The following is a 26702-nucleotide window of genomic DNA, read 5'->3' as shown; positions in this document are numbered from 1 at the left end:
CAGCATTTTGTAGCCTGTGTTTTGACGTATCCTTATTGAAAAGAGGTAATGTGTAACTAACTGTAAGCAAACTGGAGCATGTAGATACTCTTCCCTGTTAGCTCTGATTTTAGCATCTGGTGCCCAGTTCTGTTCTCAGTTACCCTGGCAAAAATCCAGAATAATGGCATTGAAATCAACGTGGTTACTCCCATTCTACCATGTGAGAGAGCAGAACTTGTCCCTTTGTCTACAGATTTGGTATATGACTTTTCAAGGCGCAAGCACATCCATATTCTGAACTGCAGTCAAGATCCAGTTATAAAAATAAAAACCACCAATGTACCATGTCTGGAACCCGTAAGATTAAGAGCTACCAAATGAGAGAAGTGTCAGAATACAATAGGTTTATGTCAAAGGCTTAACTGTTTGAAGAGTGTCCCTTTCTTGGAAGAGGCCCTGTTGCTCTCTGATGTCCAGATGCCATGGAAAATCCACTCCCCTTTATGGTGGGCTTTCGCAGTTCTGAGCTGGGGGTAACACAAAATTAAAAACTAAAGAGTCTTTTGGAATCAAATTCGTTTTTATTTAAGAAACAAAGCGTTGCATGATCAGAGGCATTAGTTGTCAGTGGGTGCAGTGAATCCACAGATGTAGGGCTTGTCTATACAGGGAAATAGTTATTGCAGACTAAGCTATTCCTCAGTAGCGATTCCAGAATGGCTTCCTGTGTGGACACTCTGTTCTGGAATAAAAGTCGCTTTAATTCGGAATGATGAGGGCACATTATTCCAAAACAAAATTATTTTTATTGCAGAATAGCTTATTTCACAACAGCTGTTCCAGTCAATTTCCCTGTGTATACAAACCCATAGGCTCATCCTGCAGCTTGTGCTGTTCTCAGGACCTAAGCTTTTAACTGCTTCACGGCTGCCTCCTGTTCCCAGGGTCTTGGGCAAAAACCACCTCCAGCAATACTACAAGCAAATCACCTTTGAAATGCTGGATGCTGGTGCAGCCATCACACAGAAGTTGGAGCAGGAACTAACAGCTGCCCAGCTGCATGAAAAAAATCAAAACCTACTTGCAACCTACCAGCTCACCCACATGGGATGGAGATTACCTGCTTATTCTCCAAAAGGTTATTGTCACTTGCAACAGTGCTGTGACCCCCATCACCAGTGAAGATGTACCCTGGAGATCAAAATAGATGGATAAGGGGAAAAATTTGAATCCCAAAATAAGGACATCTGGAAAAAAGGTTTCAGAGGACCTAGTAATGGAGACATAAAGGATGAAAAATAGTTTGAGGGAAAACAACAAGGAAAACAGGATGCAGCAGGATATGGGAGGAAAAGTAGAAAATAGGAAGACTAAAGGAAAAGGAGGGAAAAGAACATTGGGCTTGATATTCAAAAGGGTAGAAGCTTAGGGCCAATTTCTCACCTAAGGTGCACCTGCAATCCCTGTGAATTGCTCATGATACTGAACACCTACTTGCTCTAATATCCATTTGTGCATTTTGTATGAAAATCAGGCTTGTATTTGCATACACATTTTCTCCACATGACCCTGGACTTCTGCCTTTTTGAAAATCAGGTCCAGCAGGGTGTTTTTCTTTTCTTTAACTTCCATGGTAAATTCTCTTATGCATCTGCTTTTAATCTATGGCATCATGGTGATTTAGCCACTGCTACCTAAAAAAACCCCAAATCCAAAACCAAACAACCTGAACATTTCCCTGGTTTTGGATATCTTAGTTTCATCTCCAGTCTGGCCCCCTTTTGTGGCCATTGATCCCCCTCAATTTCATTTGGATAAACTGACAGGCATAAATCTTTGTTTTAAGTATCAGAGGGGTAGCCGTGTTAGTCTGGATCTGTAAAAGCATCAAAGACTCCTGTGGTACCTTATAGACTAACAGACGTTTTGGAGCATGAGCTTGAGTGGGTGAACACCCACTTCGTCAGATGCAATTGAACTAACCTCATTATCTCTAGCTTGCTTGCATATATATACCTGCCCCTGGAAATTTCCACTACTTGCATCTGATGAAGTGGGTATTCACCCACGAAAGCTCATGCTCCAAAATATCTGTTAGTCTATAAGGTGACACAGGATTCTTTGCATCTTTGTTTTAGTTTCTCCAGATCCTAATCTCCCAGTTGGGGTTGCTTGGCTCTGGGATTTTGGTTTGGATCCTTCTGTAATAGCAAGATACTCATATGATCATTTACAAATATTTACATATTGATAAGATCTATGTTTAATTTCTTAACATTACCTTCCTACTGACCTCTCCCCCTACTCAGCCACCAACAGATCCCCTTTGCCCCTCTCTGCTTATTTCTCTGTGGCTACTCCTTCCTGTCCTAGTTCTCCACAACCCCACTTTCCCTTTTCTGGCAGCTTGTGTCTTCACAAATGGTATAGCCAGACGTGTGCAGTCTCTAGGCACAAGTGGGAGAATTAAGGTGGCACTGTGTTATGCCAGCTCAACTCAGAAATGTATGGTTGTTGGTATTGCATTTCAGGTTGCCTTAATGCTTGGTCTGTAAACTCACATTAATTGCTGCCTGTAGCCACTAGATGTCACTAGAGTATTATTAACTGTGCTGCTAACTTTTGTTGTTTGTTTTTTTACTATATCACTACAACCATAGCACCATCTATTTAAAATTCATATTTGTGTCTGAAATTGTTGCACCTTTGCTAGTTATAGGCAACACCCCAGGTTACTAGAACTGAAAGAAGTTAGGGATACAAATTATTTCCCTCTCTTTTCCCCGTTTGTTCCCTTGTTTGCATTTGACAGCATTTTGTGTACAGTCTGTTTCTGTTGTCTCCCTTGTACACTCAGGTAAATAGTCAGTTTCCCGCTGGTTGAAATGACCTGTTATGATTAGACCTGTTATGAACATCAAGAGGAGTGCAGATCCACTTTTACAAATATTTTGTAAAGAAACATTCAGGACATACTATTTCAAGTAGGCTGGAATTTTTAAAAAATAATTTGGAAAGGTCAGTTGGCCACATCCCTTTAAAGACAGAAAATAAGTGTATTAGAAGCCCTTGGTTGTCTCCCTGTTTCTTTTCTCCCTCTCTGTCATGATAGTTGAGTGACATTTTTTCCGGTCCTGCAATGAGATCTGTATGGGGACAGGGTCCATTCACGTTGCAGAATCAGGGCTTTATGTATTTGCATAATTTTACTCATGTGAGTAGAGTTATGCTTTTGTTTAACTTTTCTCATTCTTACAGCACAGAAAGCAGAAACAGCTTTTCATTCATTCTGTATTTCTTGCAGAGCATCATAACTTCACTTGCTGAATAATTTACTGTGACTGAGAGAAAAAATATGATTGTTCTTACAACGCTTATATCGGACTGCGGATTTGTCTGTGAATCAGGACTGTACATTAAAAAACATGTTCCCTGCTTTGAAGAGCCTGACTAGCTAAATAAGGCAGGACAAACAAAAACAAGACAAAACACATCTTGCTTTGAACCATCTCTGGGGAGCAGGTCTTGGCAGAGGAAAAGAGAGATTGTAATGTTGTAATAATAGTAATGATAATAAATAATAATGTTATTTATATAATATCCCCAGAGGTGTTCTGGATACAGCACAACAATTAAAATATAATAACAAGCAGAAACACTATAAATCCAGCTGAAAAGCCAAATGAAACATCATTAAATTAAGCATGCCCTTTACAGCAGCTGGCAGAATTTAAAACTGTTTTCAGGTCTTTTTACAAATGGAAGGGGATGTGCTGTATAATATACACTATATCTGAGTCTGCATAGATACATGTATCTATATATATCTTTATGTGGCCAGAGAAAGATACTTGTACACAGACATTATATGTAGAAGCCAACATTTTCAGATTTGGGATTGGGAATTTAAAACTAGGCACCAAAAGCCATATTTTGGACTCAGTCCTGTAAATACTGACACTCTTGTTTAAATGTACTTGTATGAGTAATCCCATTTCACTCAATGTATCTATTGTCATGCTTAGAGGTTTTGCTGGTGGGACCAGAGAGCTCAGCACCTCGCAGTAGAGAATCCTGGGAGCAGAATAAGACAAATCAGGTTATTTCTTGACCTATGTTTCTAGTTGGTACTTTGGGGAAGATTTTTCCCTGGTGCAATATGTCATAGCCCCATTTCAGTCAATTTTCACCAGTCCTGCAATGGTCTCTGTGTAGGCCCACGGATCTGACTACAAGGATCAGACCTTGGATTACTACAAAAGAAGTAATTTTTCAAGCCTCGTTTGGATGTAATTGTTTATCCTTCGTTTCCATTTTGCATTTCTGCCAGATGGACAATATAATCCAGTTACGTAAATTTCACTTTTAGAGTCTTAGTACAAGTGTTTGTTTTTGAAACGCTGCAAGAGAGAAATATTTGTTTAAAAATCAAATGGTTTAATTGGAATTTATAAAGAAATGATGGTAACATTTCCTATTTCTGTTAGGCCTTGTGAAAGCCATGTAACCCACAACTTAAGTTTGGGGCCAAACTGAAGCTGCCTGTCCCTAGTATAACAATACAGGATGGGTAACCTGGCTGAGTTAACTTCCAGGTAATGTACATGTGCATTCATGAGAGTTTGCTGAGTTGTTTGGCTCTTTCCTGACTACAGTTTATATACATAAAAATCTAAATTACTTATGCGTGGCCCTGATCCCGCAAACACCTACCTACCTGCTTAATTCTACTAGTGTGAGTAGTTTCAGTGGCATTGCTAATGTAGTGAAGTTAAGCACATGCCCAAGTGTCTTTAGGATCAGGGCCCTAAACTTTACCGTCTTCCGACAGGGCTGGCAGGATCCGAGGGGGTGGGTGGGTGTGTTTGTTCTCCAACTGTAGGATCAGGGGGTGAGTTTAGGGGTGCTGTGGCTGGTGGGATCTCAGGGAGTGGGTGTGTTTGCTCTCCAGCTGCAGAATTGGGGGTGGATTTGGGGGTGCTGGGGCTGGCGGGATCCAGGGGGGTGGGTCGGTGGGTGTGTTTGCTCTCCAGCTGCAGGATCGGGGGGGTGGATTTGGGGGTGCTGGGGCTGGCGGGATCCAGGGGGGTGGGTCGGTGGGTGCGTTCGCTCTCCAGCTGCAGGATGGGGGGTGGGTTTGGGGGTGCCGAGATCCAGGGGGCGGGTCGGTGGGTGCGTTCGCTCTCCAGCTGCAGGATGGGGGGGTGGGTTTGGGGGTGCCGGGATCCAGGGGGGCGGGTCGGTGGGTGTGTTTGCTCTCCAGCTGCAGGATCGGGGGGTGGATTTGGGGGTGCTAGGGCTGGCGGTATCCAGGGGGGTGGGTCGGTGGGTGCGTTTGCTCTCCAGGTGCAGGATTGCGTTGTGGGGTCCGTGACCGCCGGGCTCGGGGGGGGGCGGGCGGCCAGCAGCTCCTCCGGGCTCCGGGGGCCGCGGTCTTGGGCGTCCCGCGGCGGCGGGCAGTGCTGCGCGGCAGCGCCCCCTGCCGGGCAGGCCGGGCGCAGAGCAGGGCTCGGCTCCGCCGGCGCTGGCTGCTGCTCGCTCGGTGCGGGCGGAGCGGAGGCGGCCGGCGGCGCTGGGGGCATGGCGGGCGCGCTGGCTGAGGTGCTGGGCGAGGTGCTGGTGGCCCCGGACGGGGAGGAGGTGGCGGTAGCGGCGCTGGCCGCCCGCGGGGTCTCGCTGGTCGGGCTCTACTTCGGCTGCAGCCTGAGCGGCCCCTGCGCGCAGGTCGGCGCCAGCCTGGCCGCCTTCTACGGGCGCTTCAGGGGGGAGGCGGCGGCCGGGGCCGGGGCGCAGAGGCTCGAGATCGTTTTCGTGTCGGCGGAGCAGGAGCAGCAGCAGTGGCAGGAGGCCGTGCGGGCCATGCCCTGGCTGGCGCTGCCCTTCGCCGACAAGCGCCGCAAGGTGAGAGCGCCCGGGGGAGACAGACCGGGCACCGGCCGGTGGGGGGGACCGGGCACCGGCCGGGGGGGGGGACCGGGCACCGGCGGCGGGGAGGGGGGGGACCGGGCACCGGCGGCGGGGAGAGGGTTGGGTGAGGGGGGATCGGGCACCGACCTGGCGGGGGGTCTGGGGCGAGGGGGGGACCGGGCACTGGCGGGGGGGGAGGGGTTGGGTGAGGGGGGGATCGGGCACCGACCTGGCGGGGGGTCTGGGGCGAGGGGGGGACCGGGCACCGACCTGGGCGGGGGGTCTGGGGCGAGGGGGGACCGGGCACCGACCCGGCGGGGGGTCTGGGGCGAGGGGGGGACCGGGCACCGCCGGGGGGGAGGGGTTGGGCGAGGGGGGACTGGGCACCGACCCGGCGGGGGGTCTGGGGCGAGGGGGGGACCGGGCACCGCCGGGGGGGAGGGGTTGGGCGAGGGGGGACCGGGCACCGACCCAGCGGGGGGGTCTGAGGTGAGTGGGGGGACCGGGCACTGGCGGGGGGGTGGCTGAGGCGAGGGGGGACGATCCTGTGCAGGGAGGGTGGCGGCGAGGGGGGACCGGGCTGGGGGCCGTGAGGGGAGACCGAGCACTGGCCGGGGGAGCGGGGGGGCGCAGAGGCCCGCGGACCCTGAGGAAGAAGGGGGATGGGGGGCGGCAGCCAGGGGTTGGGGCCAGGGGGGCCGGGGATGGCGCCGCCTGTCGGGGAGCAGCCCCGAGGGAGCGATCAGCCGGCTCCCAGCGGGGGCAGCGGCCCGAGCTCTGTCGGGAGCCGGGTCTCTGGGGCTCGTGCTGCCCTGAGGGGACCCCCGCGGCTCCTCCTGCCCCTTGGCCCGGCAGCAGCCGCTCTCTGGGGTCCCCGTTGTGCGGAGCCTGGCCCAGGCCCTGTCCAGGTGGGGCTGCAGCATCCTGCGCGCAGGTGCCCTGGCCTGTCCCCCCTTCTTCCCCCCCCACCACCCCGGGATGCATTCCGGGCAACCCCCTGCGTGGGAGCTGAGAGCCGGCCCTGGCCCTGGCATGCCCGGGGTGCAGCCGGCTGGTGGCGGAGGAGAGAATCTCTGCCCTTCCTGGTTCACTTCAGACATGGATGGGCTGCTTGGGAGGAACGGCTGGGGCTGGGCACTTGGACAAAGCTCCCTCCTAGTTTGGGCTGCATCAGCTTTCGGGACAGTTGCAAATGTGACACCACCATAATGGTCTATGGGAGTTGCCTGCTTTAAACGCAGGAATGTAGAAGCTTCGTAGCTACCTATGTGGGCTTTCAGGAACGGAGGAAGGGATCCGTTCTTTGTTTCTCTTTGTACATGGATGTGGCAGGAGGAGGGTAGGGTAGGGTAGGGTAGGGTGACAGAGTGATTTCAGTGCCACGGGGGTGACCCACGCAGTGCCGCATTCCTCAAAAGCCCCTCTTGCTAGAGGAAAATGGAACTCACATATAAAACCACAGTTAACATTTTGTATCCCTACTGTCTTATTGCTGGAAAATCACTGTGCTGAAAAACATAGCATACAATTTCAGTATGGTCAGTAGAACATCCCACAGCATTTAGCGGGCGAAAGACACATCTGAAGTGTAAAATAGCATTTACTAAACTCCCAGTTCCTAGGGTTCGAATTTGTGGCTGCAGACAAATTGTCCTAAACTTCTAGTCAGTAAAATTGGTTGACACACTTATAGTCATAACCCTAGAGTAATCATCTGAATGAGTTAGTTGTAAGGTTAGACAGTGCTTAAAATTGCCCATCACTTTGGCACAGGGTTGCTCTTCAGACTCTGGGCTTGTCTATACAAAGTTGTACCAGTTTAAAATATGATTTCAAACTGATTTAGCTAAACTGATGCCAGAGGTTATGTGGATACTCTTGGTTTAGCTGAAGTTAATTAGAAACAGTTCTCAGCTAACCTGAAATAAGAATGTCCACACAAGGGATTGCACTGGTTTAAATAAATTGGTGCATGTTTCTGTGTAGAGAAGGCCTTAGATAAGTAATTGATATGTGAGAATTACTAATGCATGTGCATAATATTTCACAGTTTCAAAGTACTGGTGGTTGTTGGTTTTTATGATCCTTCTAGAAGAAATAAGTCAAGGATAGATGGTGTTTAAAAAAGGAATGTTTTTGTGTTTTTTAATACCAAGGCTTACTGCTGATTTTGCTGTGTTTAAATCAGGTGTCAACTTATAAGCCATATCTAGGAGGGATGTGTAAATAATGTTTTATCAAATTGCACACATGTGAAAAAATAAAATCCACTGCCCTTCATTAGGGGAGTGGGACAGAATCTTTGCTTGCACAGAATTTAGGCTGTTTATGTTTTTCATATATAAGCAAAAAGTTAACTTTCCATAAGTGGTGTGGAAAGGGAGGAATTATGGTGTGGGTGTTTGCAGTTAGAAAAGTCATAAAAATGGTATTTTATTGATAAACATCTTAGTTCCTGGCTGTGTTTGCCAGTGAAATGAGCAGATATAATTTAGTATTACAAATCCAGGCCTCAGACCCAGAATTTGAGGCACATTGGCAAACAGTGGCACTTAGGTGGGGTAAATTGACTTCACTGTGGTTCTGTGCAGGTTTAAGGGATCTGATTTCAGGACTGGGCCCATAGTTATTGTTAGCTTTACAGAGCCAATTCAGCTCCAGGGATGTGAGCGGGATTCTAGACTGCGTTATGAATTATCAACAAAAACATCAGCTGGATCCAAATAGTGCTATTAATTACCACTGTTTATTTAAGCATGGATGAAATACTTGATGCTGTCCAAGACGCAGACAGTTCCTATCCCGAGCAGTTTGATCTAAAAGACAGACAAAGATCAGACAATAAAACACTGACAGACCCAGAGGCTGGAGTTTGTGAGAGGTAGAATGGCTAAGACTGGATTTGAAGATTCTGGTTTGAGTATGCAGCACTGGCAAATAAGAAAACTTGCTCTTTACAAAGCTAAAAATAATATGCTCTGAAAGCAATTGAGAGCAAATGAATAAGGAGCCCTGCAGTGCCGTTTTTAGGCATCTTTTTAGAATAGAACTACACCTGAGTATCTGAAAGTGATGGTTACTTCTGTTCCCTGTGATGAGAGGCTCCTCTACACCAGTGGTTGTTTACTCTTTACAGAAGAAAAAATAAGTTTGTGCACTTTGGAATGGGAGTGGGTTCCTAAGTGAAGACTCTCAGCTGGGCTTTGATTCAAAATTCTTACCTATAAATTCCAGATTGGCCTAAGCTGCAAGGCATCCAATCCGGATTTCAAACCTCTTAAAGGTGTTTGGCTCCAGGGTTGAAGTTCAGTGTTTGGATTCAGGAGCCCTCTGTCACCATGCACCTGGGACCAGACAGCCCTCTTCTATCTCTGCTAAGAGTCTTTGAATTCCACACTGGCTGGAGTCTTCTCTGTTCTTTAGGTGAAAGCTTCATTGTAAAGAGAAAGTCCAGTGGAGTCTGGGTTGCAAGTCTGATGCCCTCTTCCCAAATATAATTTTATGCATGTTGAGACCTAGAATTCTGGTTTGCGCTCATCTGCTGTCGAACTTTTCACTAAGGTCCTCATCCGGCAAATAAATAGACAACAGGCTTAACTTGATGAGCTGTGTACTCCCATTGAAGTCCCCAGTTCTTGCACAATGAAGTCAGGGGAACTACTTGTGCGTAAAGCTAAGCCTACGTGTGTAGGATCAGGGCCTTCTTTAACAAGATGGAGTGGGAGGGCAGCTTCATCCTTTAGAGAAACTGAAGTTCCAGTTCCCATTCCAATTTTTGAAAAATTTTCTCTAGCATCAGCTTTTCCAGGCAGTTTGCAGCTCCTCTTCCTATTGATGCATGAGAGGAAGATGGTTCCAATTAGTAGCAGGCATTTCCCTACAGAAAACTGAGAATTTTTAGCTGGTGGGAATTACATCTGGCATATTTTCTTTAAAAACACAACAACAATTCCCCTTTAATAAATTTAGCTTGTGGGGGAGCTGTAAAAGTGGGAGGTGGCATTGACTTGACCTCCTATCTCTTAGATTGTGAGAAAACATTAAATAAAAAGATTACTGAATGTGAAAATCTTACCCCAAGAAACCCTGAGCTATTCTGGCTTGTCTTTGTGTGGCATGTAAAGTAATTGAAGCTTGTGCTGTATATTTTCAAAACTAAACAGATGTGATGTAGCTTTGGAGAAAGTTTAATCTATGGCTAACAGAGAACGTACTTGTAAGTTATAAGGGCAATTATGACAGGATATAAAATTTCTAAACAGCAGATTTATAACGTCTAGTTCAGATGGTTAAAAGTTTCCTGGTCTAATAGGCGGGTTTCTAAATAGTAGGTTTAATGATGTGACTCATCCAGAAATGCACAAATTTTCTGTTTTTCTCATAAGTACCATTTATTACAGGGGCCCGATTCTACACCAGTGAGAGCTGAGGGCACTTAGCATGTGTGCAGCACCTTGCAGGCCCTAATTTTGTTAGAAAATGTATAGTCTCGTGGCATCTGGACACCCCAACTGAGATAAGGACCCATTGTGCTAGACACTGTATGAACATGCAGAATGAGACAACTGCCCCGGAGAGGTGTCTAGGCTTGGCAGACGAGGATCTTTTTACAAATGTGGAACGGAGGCACAGAGAGATTGTGACTTGGTGAAGGTCATACAAGGTGTATGTGGCAGAACCGGGAATTGAACCTGGACCCACACTCACAGTGCCTTAGACCTGAGTCTGTCCTCTTTATGGGTAGTTGATTCAACTGCCAAGATTGTAAGGTCTTTGGGGCAGAGACTATGTCTTGTTCTGTAAAGCCTGTAGCAGTTTCAGCTGCTCACAGATAATAATAGAACAGCTAGGGTCCTGATTTCGTGTTAGTTAGAGAGATATCTGGGGTCCTTTCTGAACACCCAGGGTGGACTCATTATACCAGTACTAGTATTGCTACAGAGATGGGTCCATGTAAATGTGCATAGTAATTAGCATTACATTTTGATCATTGCTCAGTGGGAGAAGAAAATAGTCATGGTAAAACAAGTTTTTTAAAAAGATTTCAAAAGATCGGTGCGAAGTTCTGTCTTACTCTTACATTTAAATGAGATCAGGATCAGACTTTGTTTGGTATGTGTACTGAAGCCGATGTGTTCACCAGCACTATCCACTATTAACCAACACTGTTAGTTTAACTTTAGACCTGTATACGTAGGGAATTCGAATGTGCTAGCTGGAAGAATCTTGTGCCTTGTAGTGAGCTTGGCAGAGATACAGAAGATGCAAAATTTTCTTTTTAAAGTTATTGTTATTGGAAGGAAAATGCTGAAGGGATTTTGTTTTTTGGATTTTTAAGTACAAAAGAAACAAAAATCCAAAGGGGTGGCAACCAATGGTGAGTTTGTTTTTCTGTTTTGTATTTTCTGTAAAGAGCTTAGTGTATTTGTTGGTGCCGTAAACTAATAGTAAATAACAATTGTAAGGATAAGTAGTACTTGTGCAGTATGCCAGACAATATGACTGATCTCACATAGGACAGGCTCTTAAGGAAAAGAAGTGGGGCTAAATGTATGTGTTTTGGTCCATCCAAGTTGGGTGGTTGGTAATTACTGTGCAACACACTGATGGTTCTGGATGTTTACAAATGTAAACAAATTATCTGTCTTGGGTGCTTATCCAACCCAGTAATAGAGCATCTACACAATCTTTAATCCTAACAACATTTTAATATTATCACAACGCCCTGGTGGGGAAGTAACATTATCTCATTTTACAAATAAGGAACTGAGTCACAGAGAGACAAGTTAGTTGCCCAAGGTCACATGGAAAATTTGAAGTGGAGCAAGGACTTGAATTTCCATCTCCCAAGTCCTAGGCTAGCGCCCTATCCATTGGGCCATCCTTCCTTTCATCAAACTAAGGAAGTCCTACAGCTACCAGCTGTAACATTTATAATCCTCTGAAATCAGTTATGTTCTTATGTGAAACTTCTGGATTAATTGTAACTGGAACAAGCCACTTTAACTGTGACTAGGTGAATATTCCACCCCATGTCACTAAGGTTATTCTATAGCAACCTTTGCCCTAATTACTTAGGGTGCATCTGGCAACATTCTAAACAGAGCCCAGAAATTGCTTTGGATTATTTTTTCTCGACAGTAGCTGTTGCTGCCTGTCCTTGGGATGATTCGAATAATACCAGTTTAATACCAGTTGGTCTTGTAGAGATGTTACGTAGTGGCACAAGCATTATCTAACCCTTTACCCTGCCCCCCCCCCCCCAAGAAATGAAGCTGAACAATATGGCTGAAATATTTGACAGTGAATGAATTTTCTCTCATCTTAAAAAAATGTTGAGTGCACAGAAGAGATTGCTCCTCCCACCATAAATTTCTGACACATAATTAATAAATATTGCAAACCTCACTCCCCCCAGCACTAGAATTCCTGCACCCCCAAAATAAAGACATAATCTCAACCCTGTGTTATTGGTAAAAGTGACATGGTTGGTATCTAGGATACCAGGCACTGTTCTTCTACTGCCACAATAATTTGATAATGCTAATGGTGCAGTTACCAAGGATATAACAATTGGTGGTACTTACAGCAATAAACTGAATTTGAATAACATCAACATATAGCAATCGTTGTCTTTCAAGCAGGAAATGTAAGGGTGCAATGGAAATCGGCAAAGGAAAACCTTTTGATTAAGGATGGCATTACGCCTCATTCTGAGCCATGGAATGTGATATTGTGGGTTTGCTCAAGAATAAAACCATTATGTGCTTTGTGTGATTAGGGGTCTTTAACTTTTAATAGACATCTTCCAGTTAAGCTGCTCAGGCCTGGTTTTGGATAGCTGTCAGCAGCTGTTGCTAATTGATTTGCCTTCTGATAATGATTGGAGCTGCTGAGTGGAACATAGGAGAGAGATGTTGGTCTGTGTCTTTGTTTTTATTTAGGGGTTTTGGTTTAACATCACCCTGTTATCTGTTTGCATGAACAGCTGCTGAGTTTTGGAGGGTTGGTTTACAAACAACCTTAATTTCCCACTGTCATACAAGGCATTGAGAGCCTCCAGTAATGTAAATGTTTCCCACACAGATACATCTGTAAGTGCGCACTCATGACTGGACAGCATCCTCCCAACTACTCCACCTTCATGAGCCCGTCCTTCATATCAAGAGTCTCACCTCTTTAGGTGGAGCAGCAGAGTCCATTCTGAAGTCTAGTATGGCAAGGACCATGGTGTGTTTGCAGGCAGGAAGTGGCTGAGGGTCAGGGGTTCTCTCTGGAGAGGGAGCTAGGTTGGTGACTGTGAGGTGTGGCATCACAGCAGGATGTATCTTCCGCACCACCTATGTTGTTCCTCTTAGAATGTTGGTCATGTACTCCACTGTGTAAATGTATACCCCTCATCCTTTAATGTGTAGCTTAGGTGCTGAAGGGTAGAAAGAAGTGGGTGTGTAGTGGGAAAAACAACTAATGAGGCTGTAAATGAATATGTTTTGGGTGAGATGCTGTTCCTTATCTTCCCCTGGCCTTACTTGCTTTTCCTGCTACACCCCACCCCCCTTTTTTGCACTGTTGGATTGCAAGTTACAGTTATTTTGCATGTCCACTGGCCGCTAAAGAACGAGGTGTAAATTACATGCTTTGCCACTTGTTTACTTATCACCTTATACCATATTAACGTGTCTGCTTGAACTTTACCCAGTTTTTTCCATGCAGGTTGCACCGGCTTCACCTGTGTTAAATTAAAAAACAAGAACTTAAACAGCAACTCTTAGTTCTAATGGAACATCTGCAAGTGTTTAATGACAATTGATGTGGTGTCATCTGAATGTTGAGTTGTGGGTGCTGGGCGAGGAGGAATCTCTTCAGTGAAGTGCTTAATCTTTACACGTACGGAAATGAAACGTTATTAAAGATGCTCCCATTGGGCACACAGTGTCCTGAGAATTGGATCTTGTTTGCCTGGGTTTTATTTTTCTCTTCTGTTAGTATGAAAATGGGGCCTCTTTTAATGTGCTCTGTGGCCAGGAGGAAAGCAGTCTCTTTTCTGTTTTAAATAAAAGAAATTTAAACTTGTGTGCACTAAGGCTAGGGAAAGGAACTCATCTTTGTTCTTTGTCGTGACCGGAGTGATAAAATAAGGCTAATAGAAATCTGGCACTAACTCCGGAACATGCATGCTGTGCTTTAGGGACACCATCCGTGGCATGTTAATAGAGGCACACTGTTGAGGTCAGTAGATAAGAAATGTGACCTACTTCTCTTACACATTAGCAAATCTCTATCCACAACATCTTTTACAACAAATATACTTTAACGACTTCTGTGGGTTTTTTCTTCCTTCTTCCAAAAGCAAATTAAAAAAAAAAAATCTGTGCAAGAAGGCCATCCATCATATGAGAAACCCTACAATAACAAACAGATGCAACAATTCAGGATTCATAAGACAACTGTTGTGCAAAGCCTGGCAATAGTAAGCCACCGTCTCATAACAAACCAGTGAGTGCCCAGCTGTGTGCGCGTGAGCAGTAATGTGCAAGTTAGCAGTCACGTGTGGTAGAGACAGATTCCAGTGTCAAGACAAAGGGTGGAGTTTTATAAACAATAATTAAATCAAGGTTTATGCAGTTATGAAAAATAGAACTGTTTCAATATAAACCATGATTTTCAGAGGCTTATAACTTTGCCATTTGAAATCGCATCTGGCCGAGATCTGGGGAGCAAGCGGTCAGTCCAGATGTAGGATTTGTCTTTAACAAAAGATTTTGTAAATCTTGTAAGCAGCTTTTGAGCTTCAAAGTAAAATACACACTCACACACATGTAGTTGCTCTCAGCTGCTGTTTAACTTGGTATTTTTGGTGGGGGGCAGAGGGGCTGTAAAATTTTTGGATCACGGAGATGTATATTTTAAAATAGTGATCCTTTCATGGTATGGGGACATCTCAGTGAATGACATGGTAGTAGCAGCACCAGCAGATTGTTGTTGTTATTAATTTGTTACTCAGTGATTCTGAAACAGAGAAATGGGTGATGGATGAAGGTAGCCAAGAGATGCCTGTGTGCTGTTTTTCATTGTCACATTTTAATCCAGATGTGGAGATGACAAAACACGTTTCTAAAAAATGCAAACTTGGTGATTTTGTTTGGTTTTCTCAGTTTGCAGATCTCAACTTTATCATTTAAAAATAAATCATAAGTAATTGGAACAGAACTCTCCTCAGAAATAGCCTGTTAAGGGACCAAAGTGAATATTATTTGAGGAAGAGTTTACCTTTACTGAAAAAATACAAAACGTGAAATTTTTCTCTTCTACATAGTTATATAGACAAACGCGACAGTAAACATTAATTTGAGATTGGAGAAGTTTTGACCATGGAAAAGTTATTCAGTATTTCCACATCAGGAGGACAGCAACAGAGCCAAAACATTTTCTAATCCCTGTGTTTGTTGTTGCTGTTTTTTCTGAATTACTTCTGAGTACAGTTTTTATAAGCCCATATAGTGAAATTGGATTGGTTTATCACAGTTTATTCCCATGCAATTATTCCTGCAATTAAATCCTGTCAAGTGTCCACTGATATGGATTTGGTTGCAGGATAAGGGCCTATGGATGAAATCTGGGTCCCACTGAAATAAATAGCCAAAATCCATACTGACTTTAATGGGGCGAGGATTTCACTCTATATCCAGCCCTATGCTGCTTTAGTTCTTCTACCCAGAGGCAAAACTCTACCTTAAATATCTTGCCTATATGCTGGCACTGCGTTGTTTTCCTCCAGTAGGCCATCACAGAGAATATAGGGCCTGATCTAAAAGCCACACATACTCCCTCTATGATGAAATAATAAGCATGCTCTCTGGTCCATAACTGGTAAGAATTAATGGAACTTTAACTACCGTTACTCACAATGAAGTCTTGTAATGGAACCTATGGCTTCTGTGGCATTTGAGATGAAAGCTGGCATACATTTTGTATTGCCTTTGGGTTGTGACTTTTAAACTATAGCCCTAAGTTTTTGAGCAATTTTAATACAAAATTCAGGAGATTTTTTCTCTGTTATTTTAAACACTTGAGACAAATATCTAATGTTACCACCGTAGTACTGAGAGAGCTCCCACAAAGTGTTTCATTGTTAGCAGACACCAGTTTATGAGAGAATCAAGGAATTTTCTGCATTTCAGTATTTTTATGTGTCCACTTGAACAGGCTTTTAATGTTATAAAGCAGACTATGGTAAGGTTAGCTAGCACAGTTTGGGTAGGGTTTCACTTCTTTTGCATTTCATCTGGGTGAAATTCTGTACTTTGGATTCTTGTCTTTCAGCAAAGTTCTCAGCATAGAAACTGGGGTATGGTTTTAATCTGTGTAGTCAGAAGATACTGCATTTTTTTTTAGTGTGATCAGATCGGGACAGCTCTTTCCCCCTTCTTCCCCCCAGATCAAGACAGCTTCAGCGTAACACTCATCTGTTACTCATTGCTAAAGTTTTGATGTGAAATCTAAAGACATGGCAAACTGAAAGTCTTTCAGAGGGTAAATGTGATGTGGCTAGCGGAACTCTGAATTCAAAAGTGTGTTTGACCAACGCTTGTCAGCGCATTTCGGATAGTTAGAATTTCTCTTGTGTGTGAGACACATTCTCTCTCTCTCTCAACCCCACACTCTCACCCTCACCCTCACCCGTTGTTCTGGGCCAAAGTTCCAGGGAAAATGTTTCAAAGTGATTTTTAATTACTCTTCAAAATGCAGCTTTGTCTTCTGTCAGCTGTGTGGATTTATGTTTGCTGCTTTGATTTGGCAGTTAATAGTTTGTCAGTCTTTTAAACTGCTTACACGCTATGGGAATCTGTGATTTTATGCTTTACAAAGTAGAGATGTTGAATTAACTGCAGCTTTGAACTCTCCAAGGATAATTTCAGACCTCCTGCTTTCAGTGGGTAACAAACTGGCTGCTGAGCTTTCAGATTAGATTAAATATTGAATAACTAAGACTTTATAGTTTGCTTTTTTTTAACCAGTTCCATAACACATTATAGCACAATGGAATGGATCTTTGAAATTTTGATTGAAATGTTTGTTCTCTAGATCAGTGAGTGTCTTTTGTCTTAATGCCATCTCAACACGAGAATAATTTGGATGGAAAGTAGACAAACGAGTGATTTCAAATATTGTAAAACTAGTTGAAATTATTATCATTACCATTATTTTTGTATCTATAGTCTGTCTTGATTTCTTTCTTTTGGAATAGATTGCATTAACCAGCATTAAAGTTTTGTACTACTTTAATAAAAGCATCTCTGATCTGTACAAACTTCAGTAACATCTCATAGCTTTCTGTGAGGTAGGTATTACAGCCATTTCACTGTGGAGTAACCTGAGGCACAGAGCGCTAAGGAATGTGCCCAAGGTCACACAACAAGTCCATGCCATTGCAGATAATAGAACTCTACCTCAAAAACCCTATGTTTTAAATAGACAAGACTGATACAGGGAAATTAAGTGACTCAAGGTCACACAGAGAATCTGTTGGGAAATCTGGATTCAGTTCCCAGTTCTGGACTGGGACTTCCCAGTTCAGAGCCAAAACTACAACATTATCCTTCACTTCTGATTTGTTCATTTCCTGGGAAATGAGGCACAGGTATTGGTGTCAGCAGTCCTCCTTAGCTAGATGGTTTTCGTGCAGGGCATCCCTTGCCTGCTTTTGTGACTGGTGCTGTGGGGAACATTAGGAGTCCTGAAAACAGATCTGTAAAGAGCATGGGAAAACCTGGCGAGAGATAGACTGATTGAGAATTAGAGAACAAGGCCAGATAGTGGCATTTGGTGAGTGCTAAAGTGTGGGGGAACTTCACTCTTCTTAATGCTCCAAGAATATCACGCAGTTTCCTATAATACAACTTCCTTTTTGTGCTATATCTTCCAGCTGCCTCTCCAAACACTTTAGAGGCAGATAACACAGTTGCAGAGTTAAAACAATAGCAGAGGAACTAAAGAGGTTGGCAACAGAGAAGCTGAGAAATGAGGTGGAAAAAAAGACATAAACATACTAAATTCACTAATGGCAGAGAAGAGATGCTAATGAATAATGCATGTGGAAGTACCCCCACTGCAGTGTGAATATCCTGCATGTTTGCCCAACTATAAAATAGTTGCGTTTCCTGAGATTTCCTAAGGAAATGTAATGTCTTACTGTACAGTACAGAGGATTAAAACAATGCAGAAGTGACTGCTGAATACTTCCATGCTTGTCTTAAAACACTGTGAACAGTTGAAACCAATTTAAGATGTTGAGAATTTGTGGTCTGATCTCAGAATTACTTGTTCTCATTCCGATTGCATCAGGACAAAAGGCTGAGATTTTGCAATGCTCTAGTCTGACCTCCTGCTGGGAATACAGTTTGCAGCCCTGGTCTCAAAACAAACACTCTTGGAGCCCCTAAAGCTGTACAGCAGAATGCAAGAGGATGCTGCCTCTCGGCCTGAGCTGTAGAAGTGTGAATTTTAAAAAGGACCATAGATTGTAAATTTAGGAGGAGAGAAGCCAATTAAGAAACTCAAAGCCCCAAATGATGTTGTGTAGATGATATGGGCCAAAATAACTGCAGCAACCATAAACTATGCTTCCAGTCCAATTAGAACGGTAGGAGGGGACGGAAGGGCATAAGTGGAATCTCAGAGAAGCAAATTGAGGACAGAACAGACCTTGAAGTGCTCACTCCAAAGCAGAATGAATGCCTGGAATGAGGGATTGGGCAAGGTTACCGGAGAGCTCGGAAAACATCTCTGTCACCCGGGGAAGAGTACATAGATGTGAATGTCAGATGAGGGAACTAAGTAGAATGGGTAGGGGTTTAGTTTGAAAAGGAAGAGTTTGTTCCATGTATGTTCTGTTAGTGACGTTCTGATAATGGAGCACAAGTTGAGCTACCCTGCATCCTATATCAGCTTGGGAACACTCCACAGAATTCCCTGGAAATGTTTTTCTGCCTTTTAAAACTGTGACTAACCCTGACCTTACAATATTTCAGTGTGGAACCAGAGTGCAGAGGTCCCTGTTTAAAAATCATTTGCCAACACCATTTTTTTTCCTGTTCTACATGCTGAGGAAAATGGTGGCATCATGAGATCTTAACATGTGATAGCTGTTGGCAAATGGCATCATTGTGGAGACCGCTGAGGGTCTGACTGCTTCCACAGACGATGAGCATGAGATGGGGTTGACAGCAGGAATGTGGGAGTCAAGGGATCTTCCTGGGGAGAGGATTAGAACTGGGCTGGGTTTGACAGCTCGAAAAGGGGCCCTCTGTGACATGTTTTCAATGCAAGAATGTAAGAGTTGGGTGAGATATAGAAAGGTAATTTTTCTTTTAATTGAGGGAAGAATAATCCAGCTGGTCCAAACTGCAATTGCACAAGCAAGCTAGAGAGAGAGAAAAATTCTAGTTCTATCTGGATCCAAAGAGACTCCACCAGAAGCACAAAGTTGCACCCAATACATCATCAGTATAAACTCTACTCGCACTGCACCCTAGACAAATGAGATTAATCTCACCCATGAATCTAAAACCCATGTACAGTGTATGCAGATGGGGTTAGGGTCTCACCCCAAAGTCCAATTCCAGCAGAGCTGTGGGAGCCTCTTGGAAGGAGCATGAAATCTATTATAACACATACTGATCATCTAGTGACAAATCCAGGCTGCTAGACCTTCTAAACATGAGCCTGTGACTTTCCTGAGGGGGCCTCTCACTTTGCTCTGCCTCACGCTTATGGTTTCAGTGCCTAATATATTTCCATACATGGAAGCATTCCTGCCCCAGCCTGGGCTAATGCTGACATGCCCTTGCATCTGAAGGTTGGTTTCTTGCAGCTGACACTGTACTAAGGCAGATCTCTGAAGTTGTTTTTAGTTTAATGTGCTTAATGAAACAAACAAAAGTCTCACCCAGCTTACTAGCCAGAAAAATCTGTCATTTCCCCTACCTTGCAAAGGTGCTGGGAAGATTAACTAGTTCCTCATTTTGCTGAGCTTTGCAGATGCTTATTATTTAAATTAGGAAGGGGCCCAAATCACTCTCTGTGCCCACATCTGACTTTTATATCTCCAGAACATGCAGAACAGCCTCCTTTTTATTGGCCCCCGTGGTGTGCAGTAGGTGTGCCCATTCCCAGACACATGCCCTGCTCCTTTGCCCCCTTCATTATGTCATAGTATAGATGCCATCATCTTTTTTTTTCTTTCTTCTCCTGCCCGTCAGGTTTCTCTTTCATCCTGTTTGTTTTCTGTATAGTCTTTCTCCTCCCTTCTCATCAATGATTTATGATCTTCTCCCCTCCTCCTCATCTGCAAGAGTTTTTGTCTGCCTCCTGCTCTTGGGGGCTAGCCCTCTCGCTCAGTAGGGCTGGTTGTCCTGGGCTCTTGTGATGGAGTTGAATGCCAAAGTAGAACAGAAGAAGAGAGGCTTGTGCTGGTGAGCTGCTGTATGAGCCCCAGGGTTGTTTATAATACCTCCCTCGGAAGAGGTGGGTTATGAGTTTTAATTGAATGTTTGTAAGTGCTTTGAGATCCACTGTGGAAAGGCCCTGCGTAAGGGCAAAGTCTTTCAATACAACCTGCAGACCTGTGCCGCCCGTTGTGATATGTTTGAAACTAAAATGGCAAGATTCGGTCAGTTTGATCTCAACAGCTGGTGTTTCTCTCCCCCCTTTAGCCCCAACCCTGTGATGGTTCAAAAGAATTATTCTGACTCCACACTTCCAAAAAAAGAGAGCGAGAGAGCAAAGCAGTGCTTTTATTAGTGTTTGCTAGCGATCTGAGTTCCAACCTCTTCTACTCCTAGTTAAAAGATTCCATGCTGTGCTAGAAATATACACAGAGAGAGTGTTTCATTTGTGAGATGCAGAGCACTTTCCTTGGACTTAAGCGCCCACTTGCCAGACTGCGTTTGACCCTGCTGACCTGTTCATTGTCCTACAGTCAGTGAAGGCCAGTCCTCTGTCTGTGTATGAGGAGTAAATTACTTAGTGGCTTTTGCATTGCTTTTCCCCAGCACTTTCTTCAGAAGCTGCTCGTTGGGCAGCAGCGCGGTGTACTAGAGGCTGCAGGGCTGGCTGCTTGTTGGTCAGGCAGTAATCTTTGAGGGCTAATACTGTGGCTTTTTCCTCTCCTCACTTGGCTGTTTCTCTTTTAACCCAGTGCTGGGCAGTGCGGAGCCAAAAGATGCAGCAAAGCAGGATTTGAAATGAAAAGGGAACGGGGTGGTGGTGGGTAAAATGCACTTCTCGTTTGAAACAAATGAGCTAGTTTAATAATATGAGGAGAAGGAGGATCTTAGTTAAATTTTAGTTGACTTCCTAATTGATCTGTTTCTGTTCCAGCCAAGGCTGGGTCCTGAGGCCATGGGTAGGGGGTCAGCAAAGCATGGGTCAGAGAGACACTGTGGCTGTCTACATGAGTTAGCCAGTTTATTAATCACAAATAATAATTCTCTGACTTTCCATAGTGCCTTCAAGCATCACAGTACCTTTGTGAGTGAGGCAGTCTCTGTGTTTCGGTTTGAGTGACAAAACCTTGATGGGATTAGAACTCAGGAGTCCTGACTTACAGTCCTGTGCGTTAACCCCTGTCCTTCCCTGGGAACAACACTTCGGCCAGCTCTTCATACCTGTGTGCTTACACATGGTCCTGAGGAATCTTGGCACTGGAGACGTTGCCAAGGCATTTGAGCCACTATTGATTTAACATGATTTTTTTGGACTCCGCTTAGACAGTCTGAGAGCAAATTGCAGGGCACCAGACCATGAAGACAGCCTAGGAGTGCTGCCTGGATCTTTGGCTTGCAAGAAAGCACTTCTCATACTGAGTAACACCTAAGATAATTTCAACAAGGCCATGGTTTAACCCGTTTCTTTTCCAAGTAGTCAATGACTGGTCTGTAGAGAACTGCTTTCCTGGCTGCTACCTTACATGCCTCTCTTTCTTAATGGATTAATGTTTTAGGAGTTTACTCAGCATCATGTGAGTCTACTTTTAAGACCCTTTCTCAACCCTTAATGTGAGCTACTATAATTTACGGTACCATAGGCAAGAAGTGTGATCTAGTGGTTAAAGCAGGGGACTGTGACTCTGCCACTGTCTCATTGCAGAAGCTTGGGAAAGTCATTTCACCTCTCTGTGCTTCAGTTCCTTCAGCTGTAAAATAGGGATAATCTTCTGGGTATCTCAGGTGGTTCTGAGGCCTTATAAAACAAAGTGCTTTGTGATCCTCTGCTAAAAGATGTGGTGTGTTATTGTCTACTTCCAAATATTCTCCTGGGAAAGCTGTGTTGGAGAAGTCATTCTTCCAGCTCTCCCAAGGAGCTTGGGGTGACATAGTTGACTATCATGCTTAGAAGATGCCTTTAGCAAGACGAGCTACAGCAGAAATGGTAACCAAATCCCCTACCCTGCATCCATTAACCTTGTAGCACCCTTTGGAAATTCTTGAGTCCAGGAGTTAGAAAGGGATTCAACTGTATAATAAGTAACAAATTCTCTAGTCCCACTAGGGAGTAGGTTTTAGTGCCTTAAGCTTGGTTGGCTGATCTCAAAGCACAGGATTTAAAGGGAACATTTGCTGACTGGTTTTCTTAATGCATGTTTCTGCAAAATGAAGCTTTATTTCTGCAATGGCTCATTGCCTGTGGATGGCCCCTGCTGGGATTATACGGCAAGAAAGACATTTAGTCTTTTGAATACACTGGAGCCTAATAAATATATATAGTTTAAAAAAAAAGAATATGGCAGTTTCAGAGAGCAGCACAGATGGTCGGAAATTGAGGGCAGAGAGGACTTAAGTGCTAGCGTATGGCATAGCTTTGATTTTTTAAAATAGGAAAAGCTGTGGGCTGCTGTATTAGCATTTTTTTCTCCCATAGAATCGTAGACTTTAAGGTCAGAAGGGACCATTATGATTGTCTCGTCTGACCTCCTGCACAACACAGGCCACAGAATCTCACCCACTCACTCCTGTAGTGTGGGCAGGTGAGTGAATGAGGTGATCTTTGTGGGATAGCTTTATTTTCTGGCTTACACAGTGCAGCATCGTCGCATCCTGCAGATTGCACTGATCTTTTTTGATGTTAAATCCTGTTGGAAGGGTTTAAAGAAACAAAATATAAACCCAGAATTTTGCCCTAAAAGCACTTTTCTCCCTTTTCCTAATTGGTTAAGGGGTGATTTGATCATAGTCTGTGACAGAAATTTGATAATAGAGCTCTTCACTCTAGCAGACAAAGGTATAACAAGATCCAAAGGCTGGAAGCTGAAGCTGGACAAAATCAGATTCAAACTTTAAACAATGGGGATAATTAACCATTGGAACAGCTTACCAGGGGTTGTGGTGGATTCGCCATCACTAGAAATATTTGCATCAAGATCAGATTTTTTCTGAAAGATCTGTTCTAGGTCAAACAGGAAATAATTCAGGGAAGTTCTATGGCCTGAGGTATACAGGAGGTCAGACTAGATAATTACAATCGTTCCCTCTGGCCTTAAACTCTATAAATCTGCAATATAGTAGGTGCCCAGGAGTCCTGTGGAAACGTGCAACTCTCCGCTTTCATTTCAGATTTAAAAGTGAGAGCCCCGGCCTCCTGATTGCCGATGAAATCTTAAAAACACAAACTCGACAACAGCTGGTGAATGAAAAGAAACCAATGTATTATTTTTTAAATTGTGTGATTTTTAAAGCAAATCTCTTGGTTTTTCAGTGCCTGGGTTGGTGATACTGCAGCTGCTTCTTCCAGCAGCTAGTTTTTCTCTCAGGGTGTGTTTTCAGGGCTAGCTCTGTTGTACACAAACAGGACATTACTATATTAGCGCCTGGATATGACAGGTCTTGGCGCCTTACAAATACTGAATGTAGGATCAAAGTCAGTGACTAGGTCTTTGTGGCAAAATGGTGTGTTTTTTTTACATCAAGATAATTCCCTTGATGTATAAGAGGTGAAGGGCTTGAGATTTAGGGTGGACCTCAGCTAGTTCCATTGCAATAAAAACTATAATTTCTTATCTTCATTAGAGTTTCCCATCAGGACAGGTCTCTTGATATGAAAAAAAAACAACTTTCTTTGAAGTGAAGACAAAGCCAATGCAAGTTTTGACTCTAAAGTCTTTGAAAGTCAGATCAGACCTTACAACAGTAACTGGAATAGTGGGAAAAGATCCTGTCCTTATATGTGGCTGTCTCCAACTCTTCCATCCTTAAATTCAAGTGGGTTCAATTGAACTGGCCTGTCTAGTGCATAACTGAGGCCTTTTTGACCTGCTGCTCAAATAGATCTGGAGTGATAAAGTTAAACTACTTATTGTTTTTTCTAGGATGTGGTGATTGATTGGACTCTTTCTGCCTTCAGCCTTGTGCTTTTGAGGCATCTCCTAGTAGTGTCTATTAGATGGCATTGCCACACCTTAGTGGGGCTTGAATTTTTGTCCTGATTAGATTTGATTTCGGGTAGCTTTTGTTTTGCTGCTGTTATCCCAACCAGATTCCAGCCTGGGTAACTGCATTTTCTTATCTAAACTCCACCTGCATTTTCGTTCATGTAGAGAATTTTTCAAATGCTGCCCTAAACACTTACTATTGTTTGTATGACAGCACATAGGGTATGTCTACACAACGAGTGGCAGTCTGCAGCAGTAAAGCAAAAGATGGTCCCTGCCCCAAATCTCTTAAAGCCAAATTAAGACAAAATTCAACAATCATGCAGAAGGAAAAGTGTCTGGGTAGTTTCAAACTGGTTAGTTTTTATTTTGTAAACTATCAGATAAATATTGCAGTCTCATCTGGCTGCCTTCCTAGTTGTTGCCAGCTGGCAGCTTCTTGTCAATATCCTGGGCAGGGCCGGCGCTACCATTTAGGCGACCTAGGCAATGGCCTAGGGCACCATAATTTTTGAGGGGGCGCTACTTTGCCGGGGGGGGGGGTGGCACGCGGGTCCGGTGGACCTACCACAGTCATGCCAGCGGATGGTCCACTGCTGGAAAGGCTCCGGTGGAGCTGCTGCAGTCATTTTGGCGGACAGTGCGCTGGTCTAAAGGCTCCGACGGACCTATCCCAGTCATGCTTGTGGCAGGTCCACCGGAGCCTTTAGACCAGCGAACCGCCCACTGGCATCACTGCGGCAGCTCCGCCAGAGTCTTTCCAGCTGCGGACCGTCCACCGGCATGATTGCGGTAGGTCCACCGGGGCCGCAGGGGGTGGCGAAATGGCCATCTGCCTAGGGCGTCAGAAACCCTGGTGCCACTCCTGATCCTGGGTATCACGGGTTCTGATCAGGAGGAGGAACTGGAAGGACGAGGACAGAGTCGCAGCTCTGTGCCGTAGTTTGGATAAGATGTTCCCCACACAGGGGGAAGAAAGCCCCGGAGGTGTTGTGAGAAGAGTGGACAGCTGGGTGATGAATCTGGCATGGTTGGTTAGTGGAGGGGACAGGGGCTATGTGATAGGTATGAGTGGGTAAGTAAGGGGCTAAATTGTATTTCCGGGAAGTTGCTGTCCTCCAGGTGCTTTGCCTTGAAATCACAGTGAGTGCTGGCATTTTATTCCATTTTAAAAATAAAATGCCCTATTAATCCGTCGTGTTTCATGTTGTTCTTTGGCTCTGGTTGACAGTCTGCCTGTTTTGGGCCTCCATCCAAAGTTCTCCTTTTGATGTTTATCTCCAGGAGAGTTTACTAGAGTCTGTATGGCTGAGAACGTGGTGTCATCTGGGTAAAAGCTGATTTCTCTTTTGCAAGTGGGAGACGACAACAGAATGTTCCCCCTTTGTCAATTCCCATCCCTCTAATAATGAGCCTTTATTATTTATTGTACTAAGGTAGAGTCTAGGGCCCCAGACATGGATCAAGGTGCTAGGTGCAGTACAAATACGTAGTAAAGAAATGATCCCTGCCCCAAAGAGCTTATATTCCAAGTAGATATCTCTCGTGACTTTCATCTGAGCATCCCAGAGTGCTTTGTGAACATCAGTGAATCGATCTGCCAGCAGCCCGTGTGAGATGGGTATTATCCCTGTGTTACAGAAGGGGAAACTGAGGCTTGGGGAGATGAAGTGAGTTGTGCAAGTTTATGACAGAGCTGGAAATGGAAGAGATGCCTTAACCCCAATACCAGTCTTTAACCACTTGACCCAGTTTCAAAGCCCTAGTCTCCAGACTGAAATCCTCACTGGGTTGAGACCAGGGTGACTTGGCTATCCAGGGTGCAGCCTGGTGCTTTCACCACAGTTGCTGGAGGCATGGCCTGCCCTTCAGGGTGCTGGGGCCAAACAAACCTCAGCTTTATTGGCGTGGAAAGTTTTACCCAGTAGCCTGAAGTGTGCCCCTTTGGCCTTGTTTGGCTTCCCTGTGACCATAAAAGCTGCACGGGTGCTCTCCAGGGCAGTAGCAGGTGTGTAATGAGCAATATGGAGATGTTGGTGACCTCCAAGGCAAGTTTCAATCGACGAACCTTCCTCTCACCTTGCCAATAAAACATTTATTGTGGCCAAACTCTTGTAGCTTGTAGATGTTGTTGGGTGCAAAGGCAAATAATTTTGCTAACTTGGATACAGGTCACTGACTTTTCCTTGGACTCCGTTGGTGTCTGGGATGGGTTTTGGAGCTGGCATGGAGATTTGCTTTGGTACTTGGTGGAGTCGGTACTTGGCCCTCATGTGCCCAGGTAATGTGCTCTGAGCAGCATCTCTGTGGAACATACTGTTTTTATGCAGAGGAGAGGCCTCCCTTACCTGCCTAGCACATCAAGTCCTGGTCCCCCAGAGAAACG

The 26702-nt window shown here is 44.5% G+C and overlaps 1 protein-coding gene across 2 annotated transcripts in view; it reads left to right on the top strand.

The window, feature by feature from the left end:
- The window catches only part of NXN (nucleoredoxin), a 113340-nt gene that overhangs the window by 5156 nt on the left and 81482 nt on the right, over positions 1-26702 (top strand). Inside the window, exon 1 of one of the 2 annotated variants that reach the window (XM_050928817.1) lies at positions 5549-5883. The exons of the other annotated variant lie outside the window; for it this stretch is intronic. Within the exon in view, the coding sequence (XP_050784774.1) occupies positions 5563-5883 (321 nt within the window). The 5' untranslated portion in view covers positions 5549-5562. Of the gene's footprint in view, positions 1-5548; positions 5884-26702 lie in introns of those variants that run through there. 2 annotated transcript variants of the gene reach the window in all.

This window comes from Gopherus flavomarginatus, chromosome 19 (assembly GCF_025201925.1).
Source record: "Gopherus flavomarginatus isolate rGopFla2 chromosome 19, rGopFla2.mat.asm, whole genome shotgun sequence".
Classification (NCBI taxonomy): Eukaryota; Metazoa; Chordata; order Testudines; family Testudinidae; genus Gopherus; species Gopherus flavomarginatus.
This window is presented reverse-complemented; position numbering and strand designations above follow the sequence as displayed.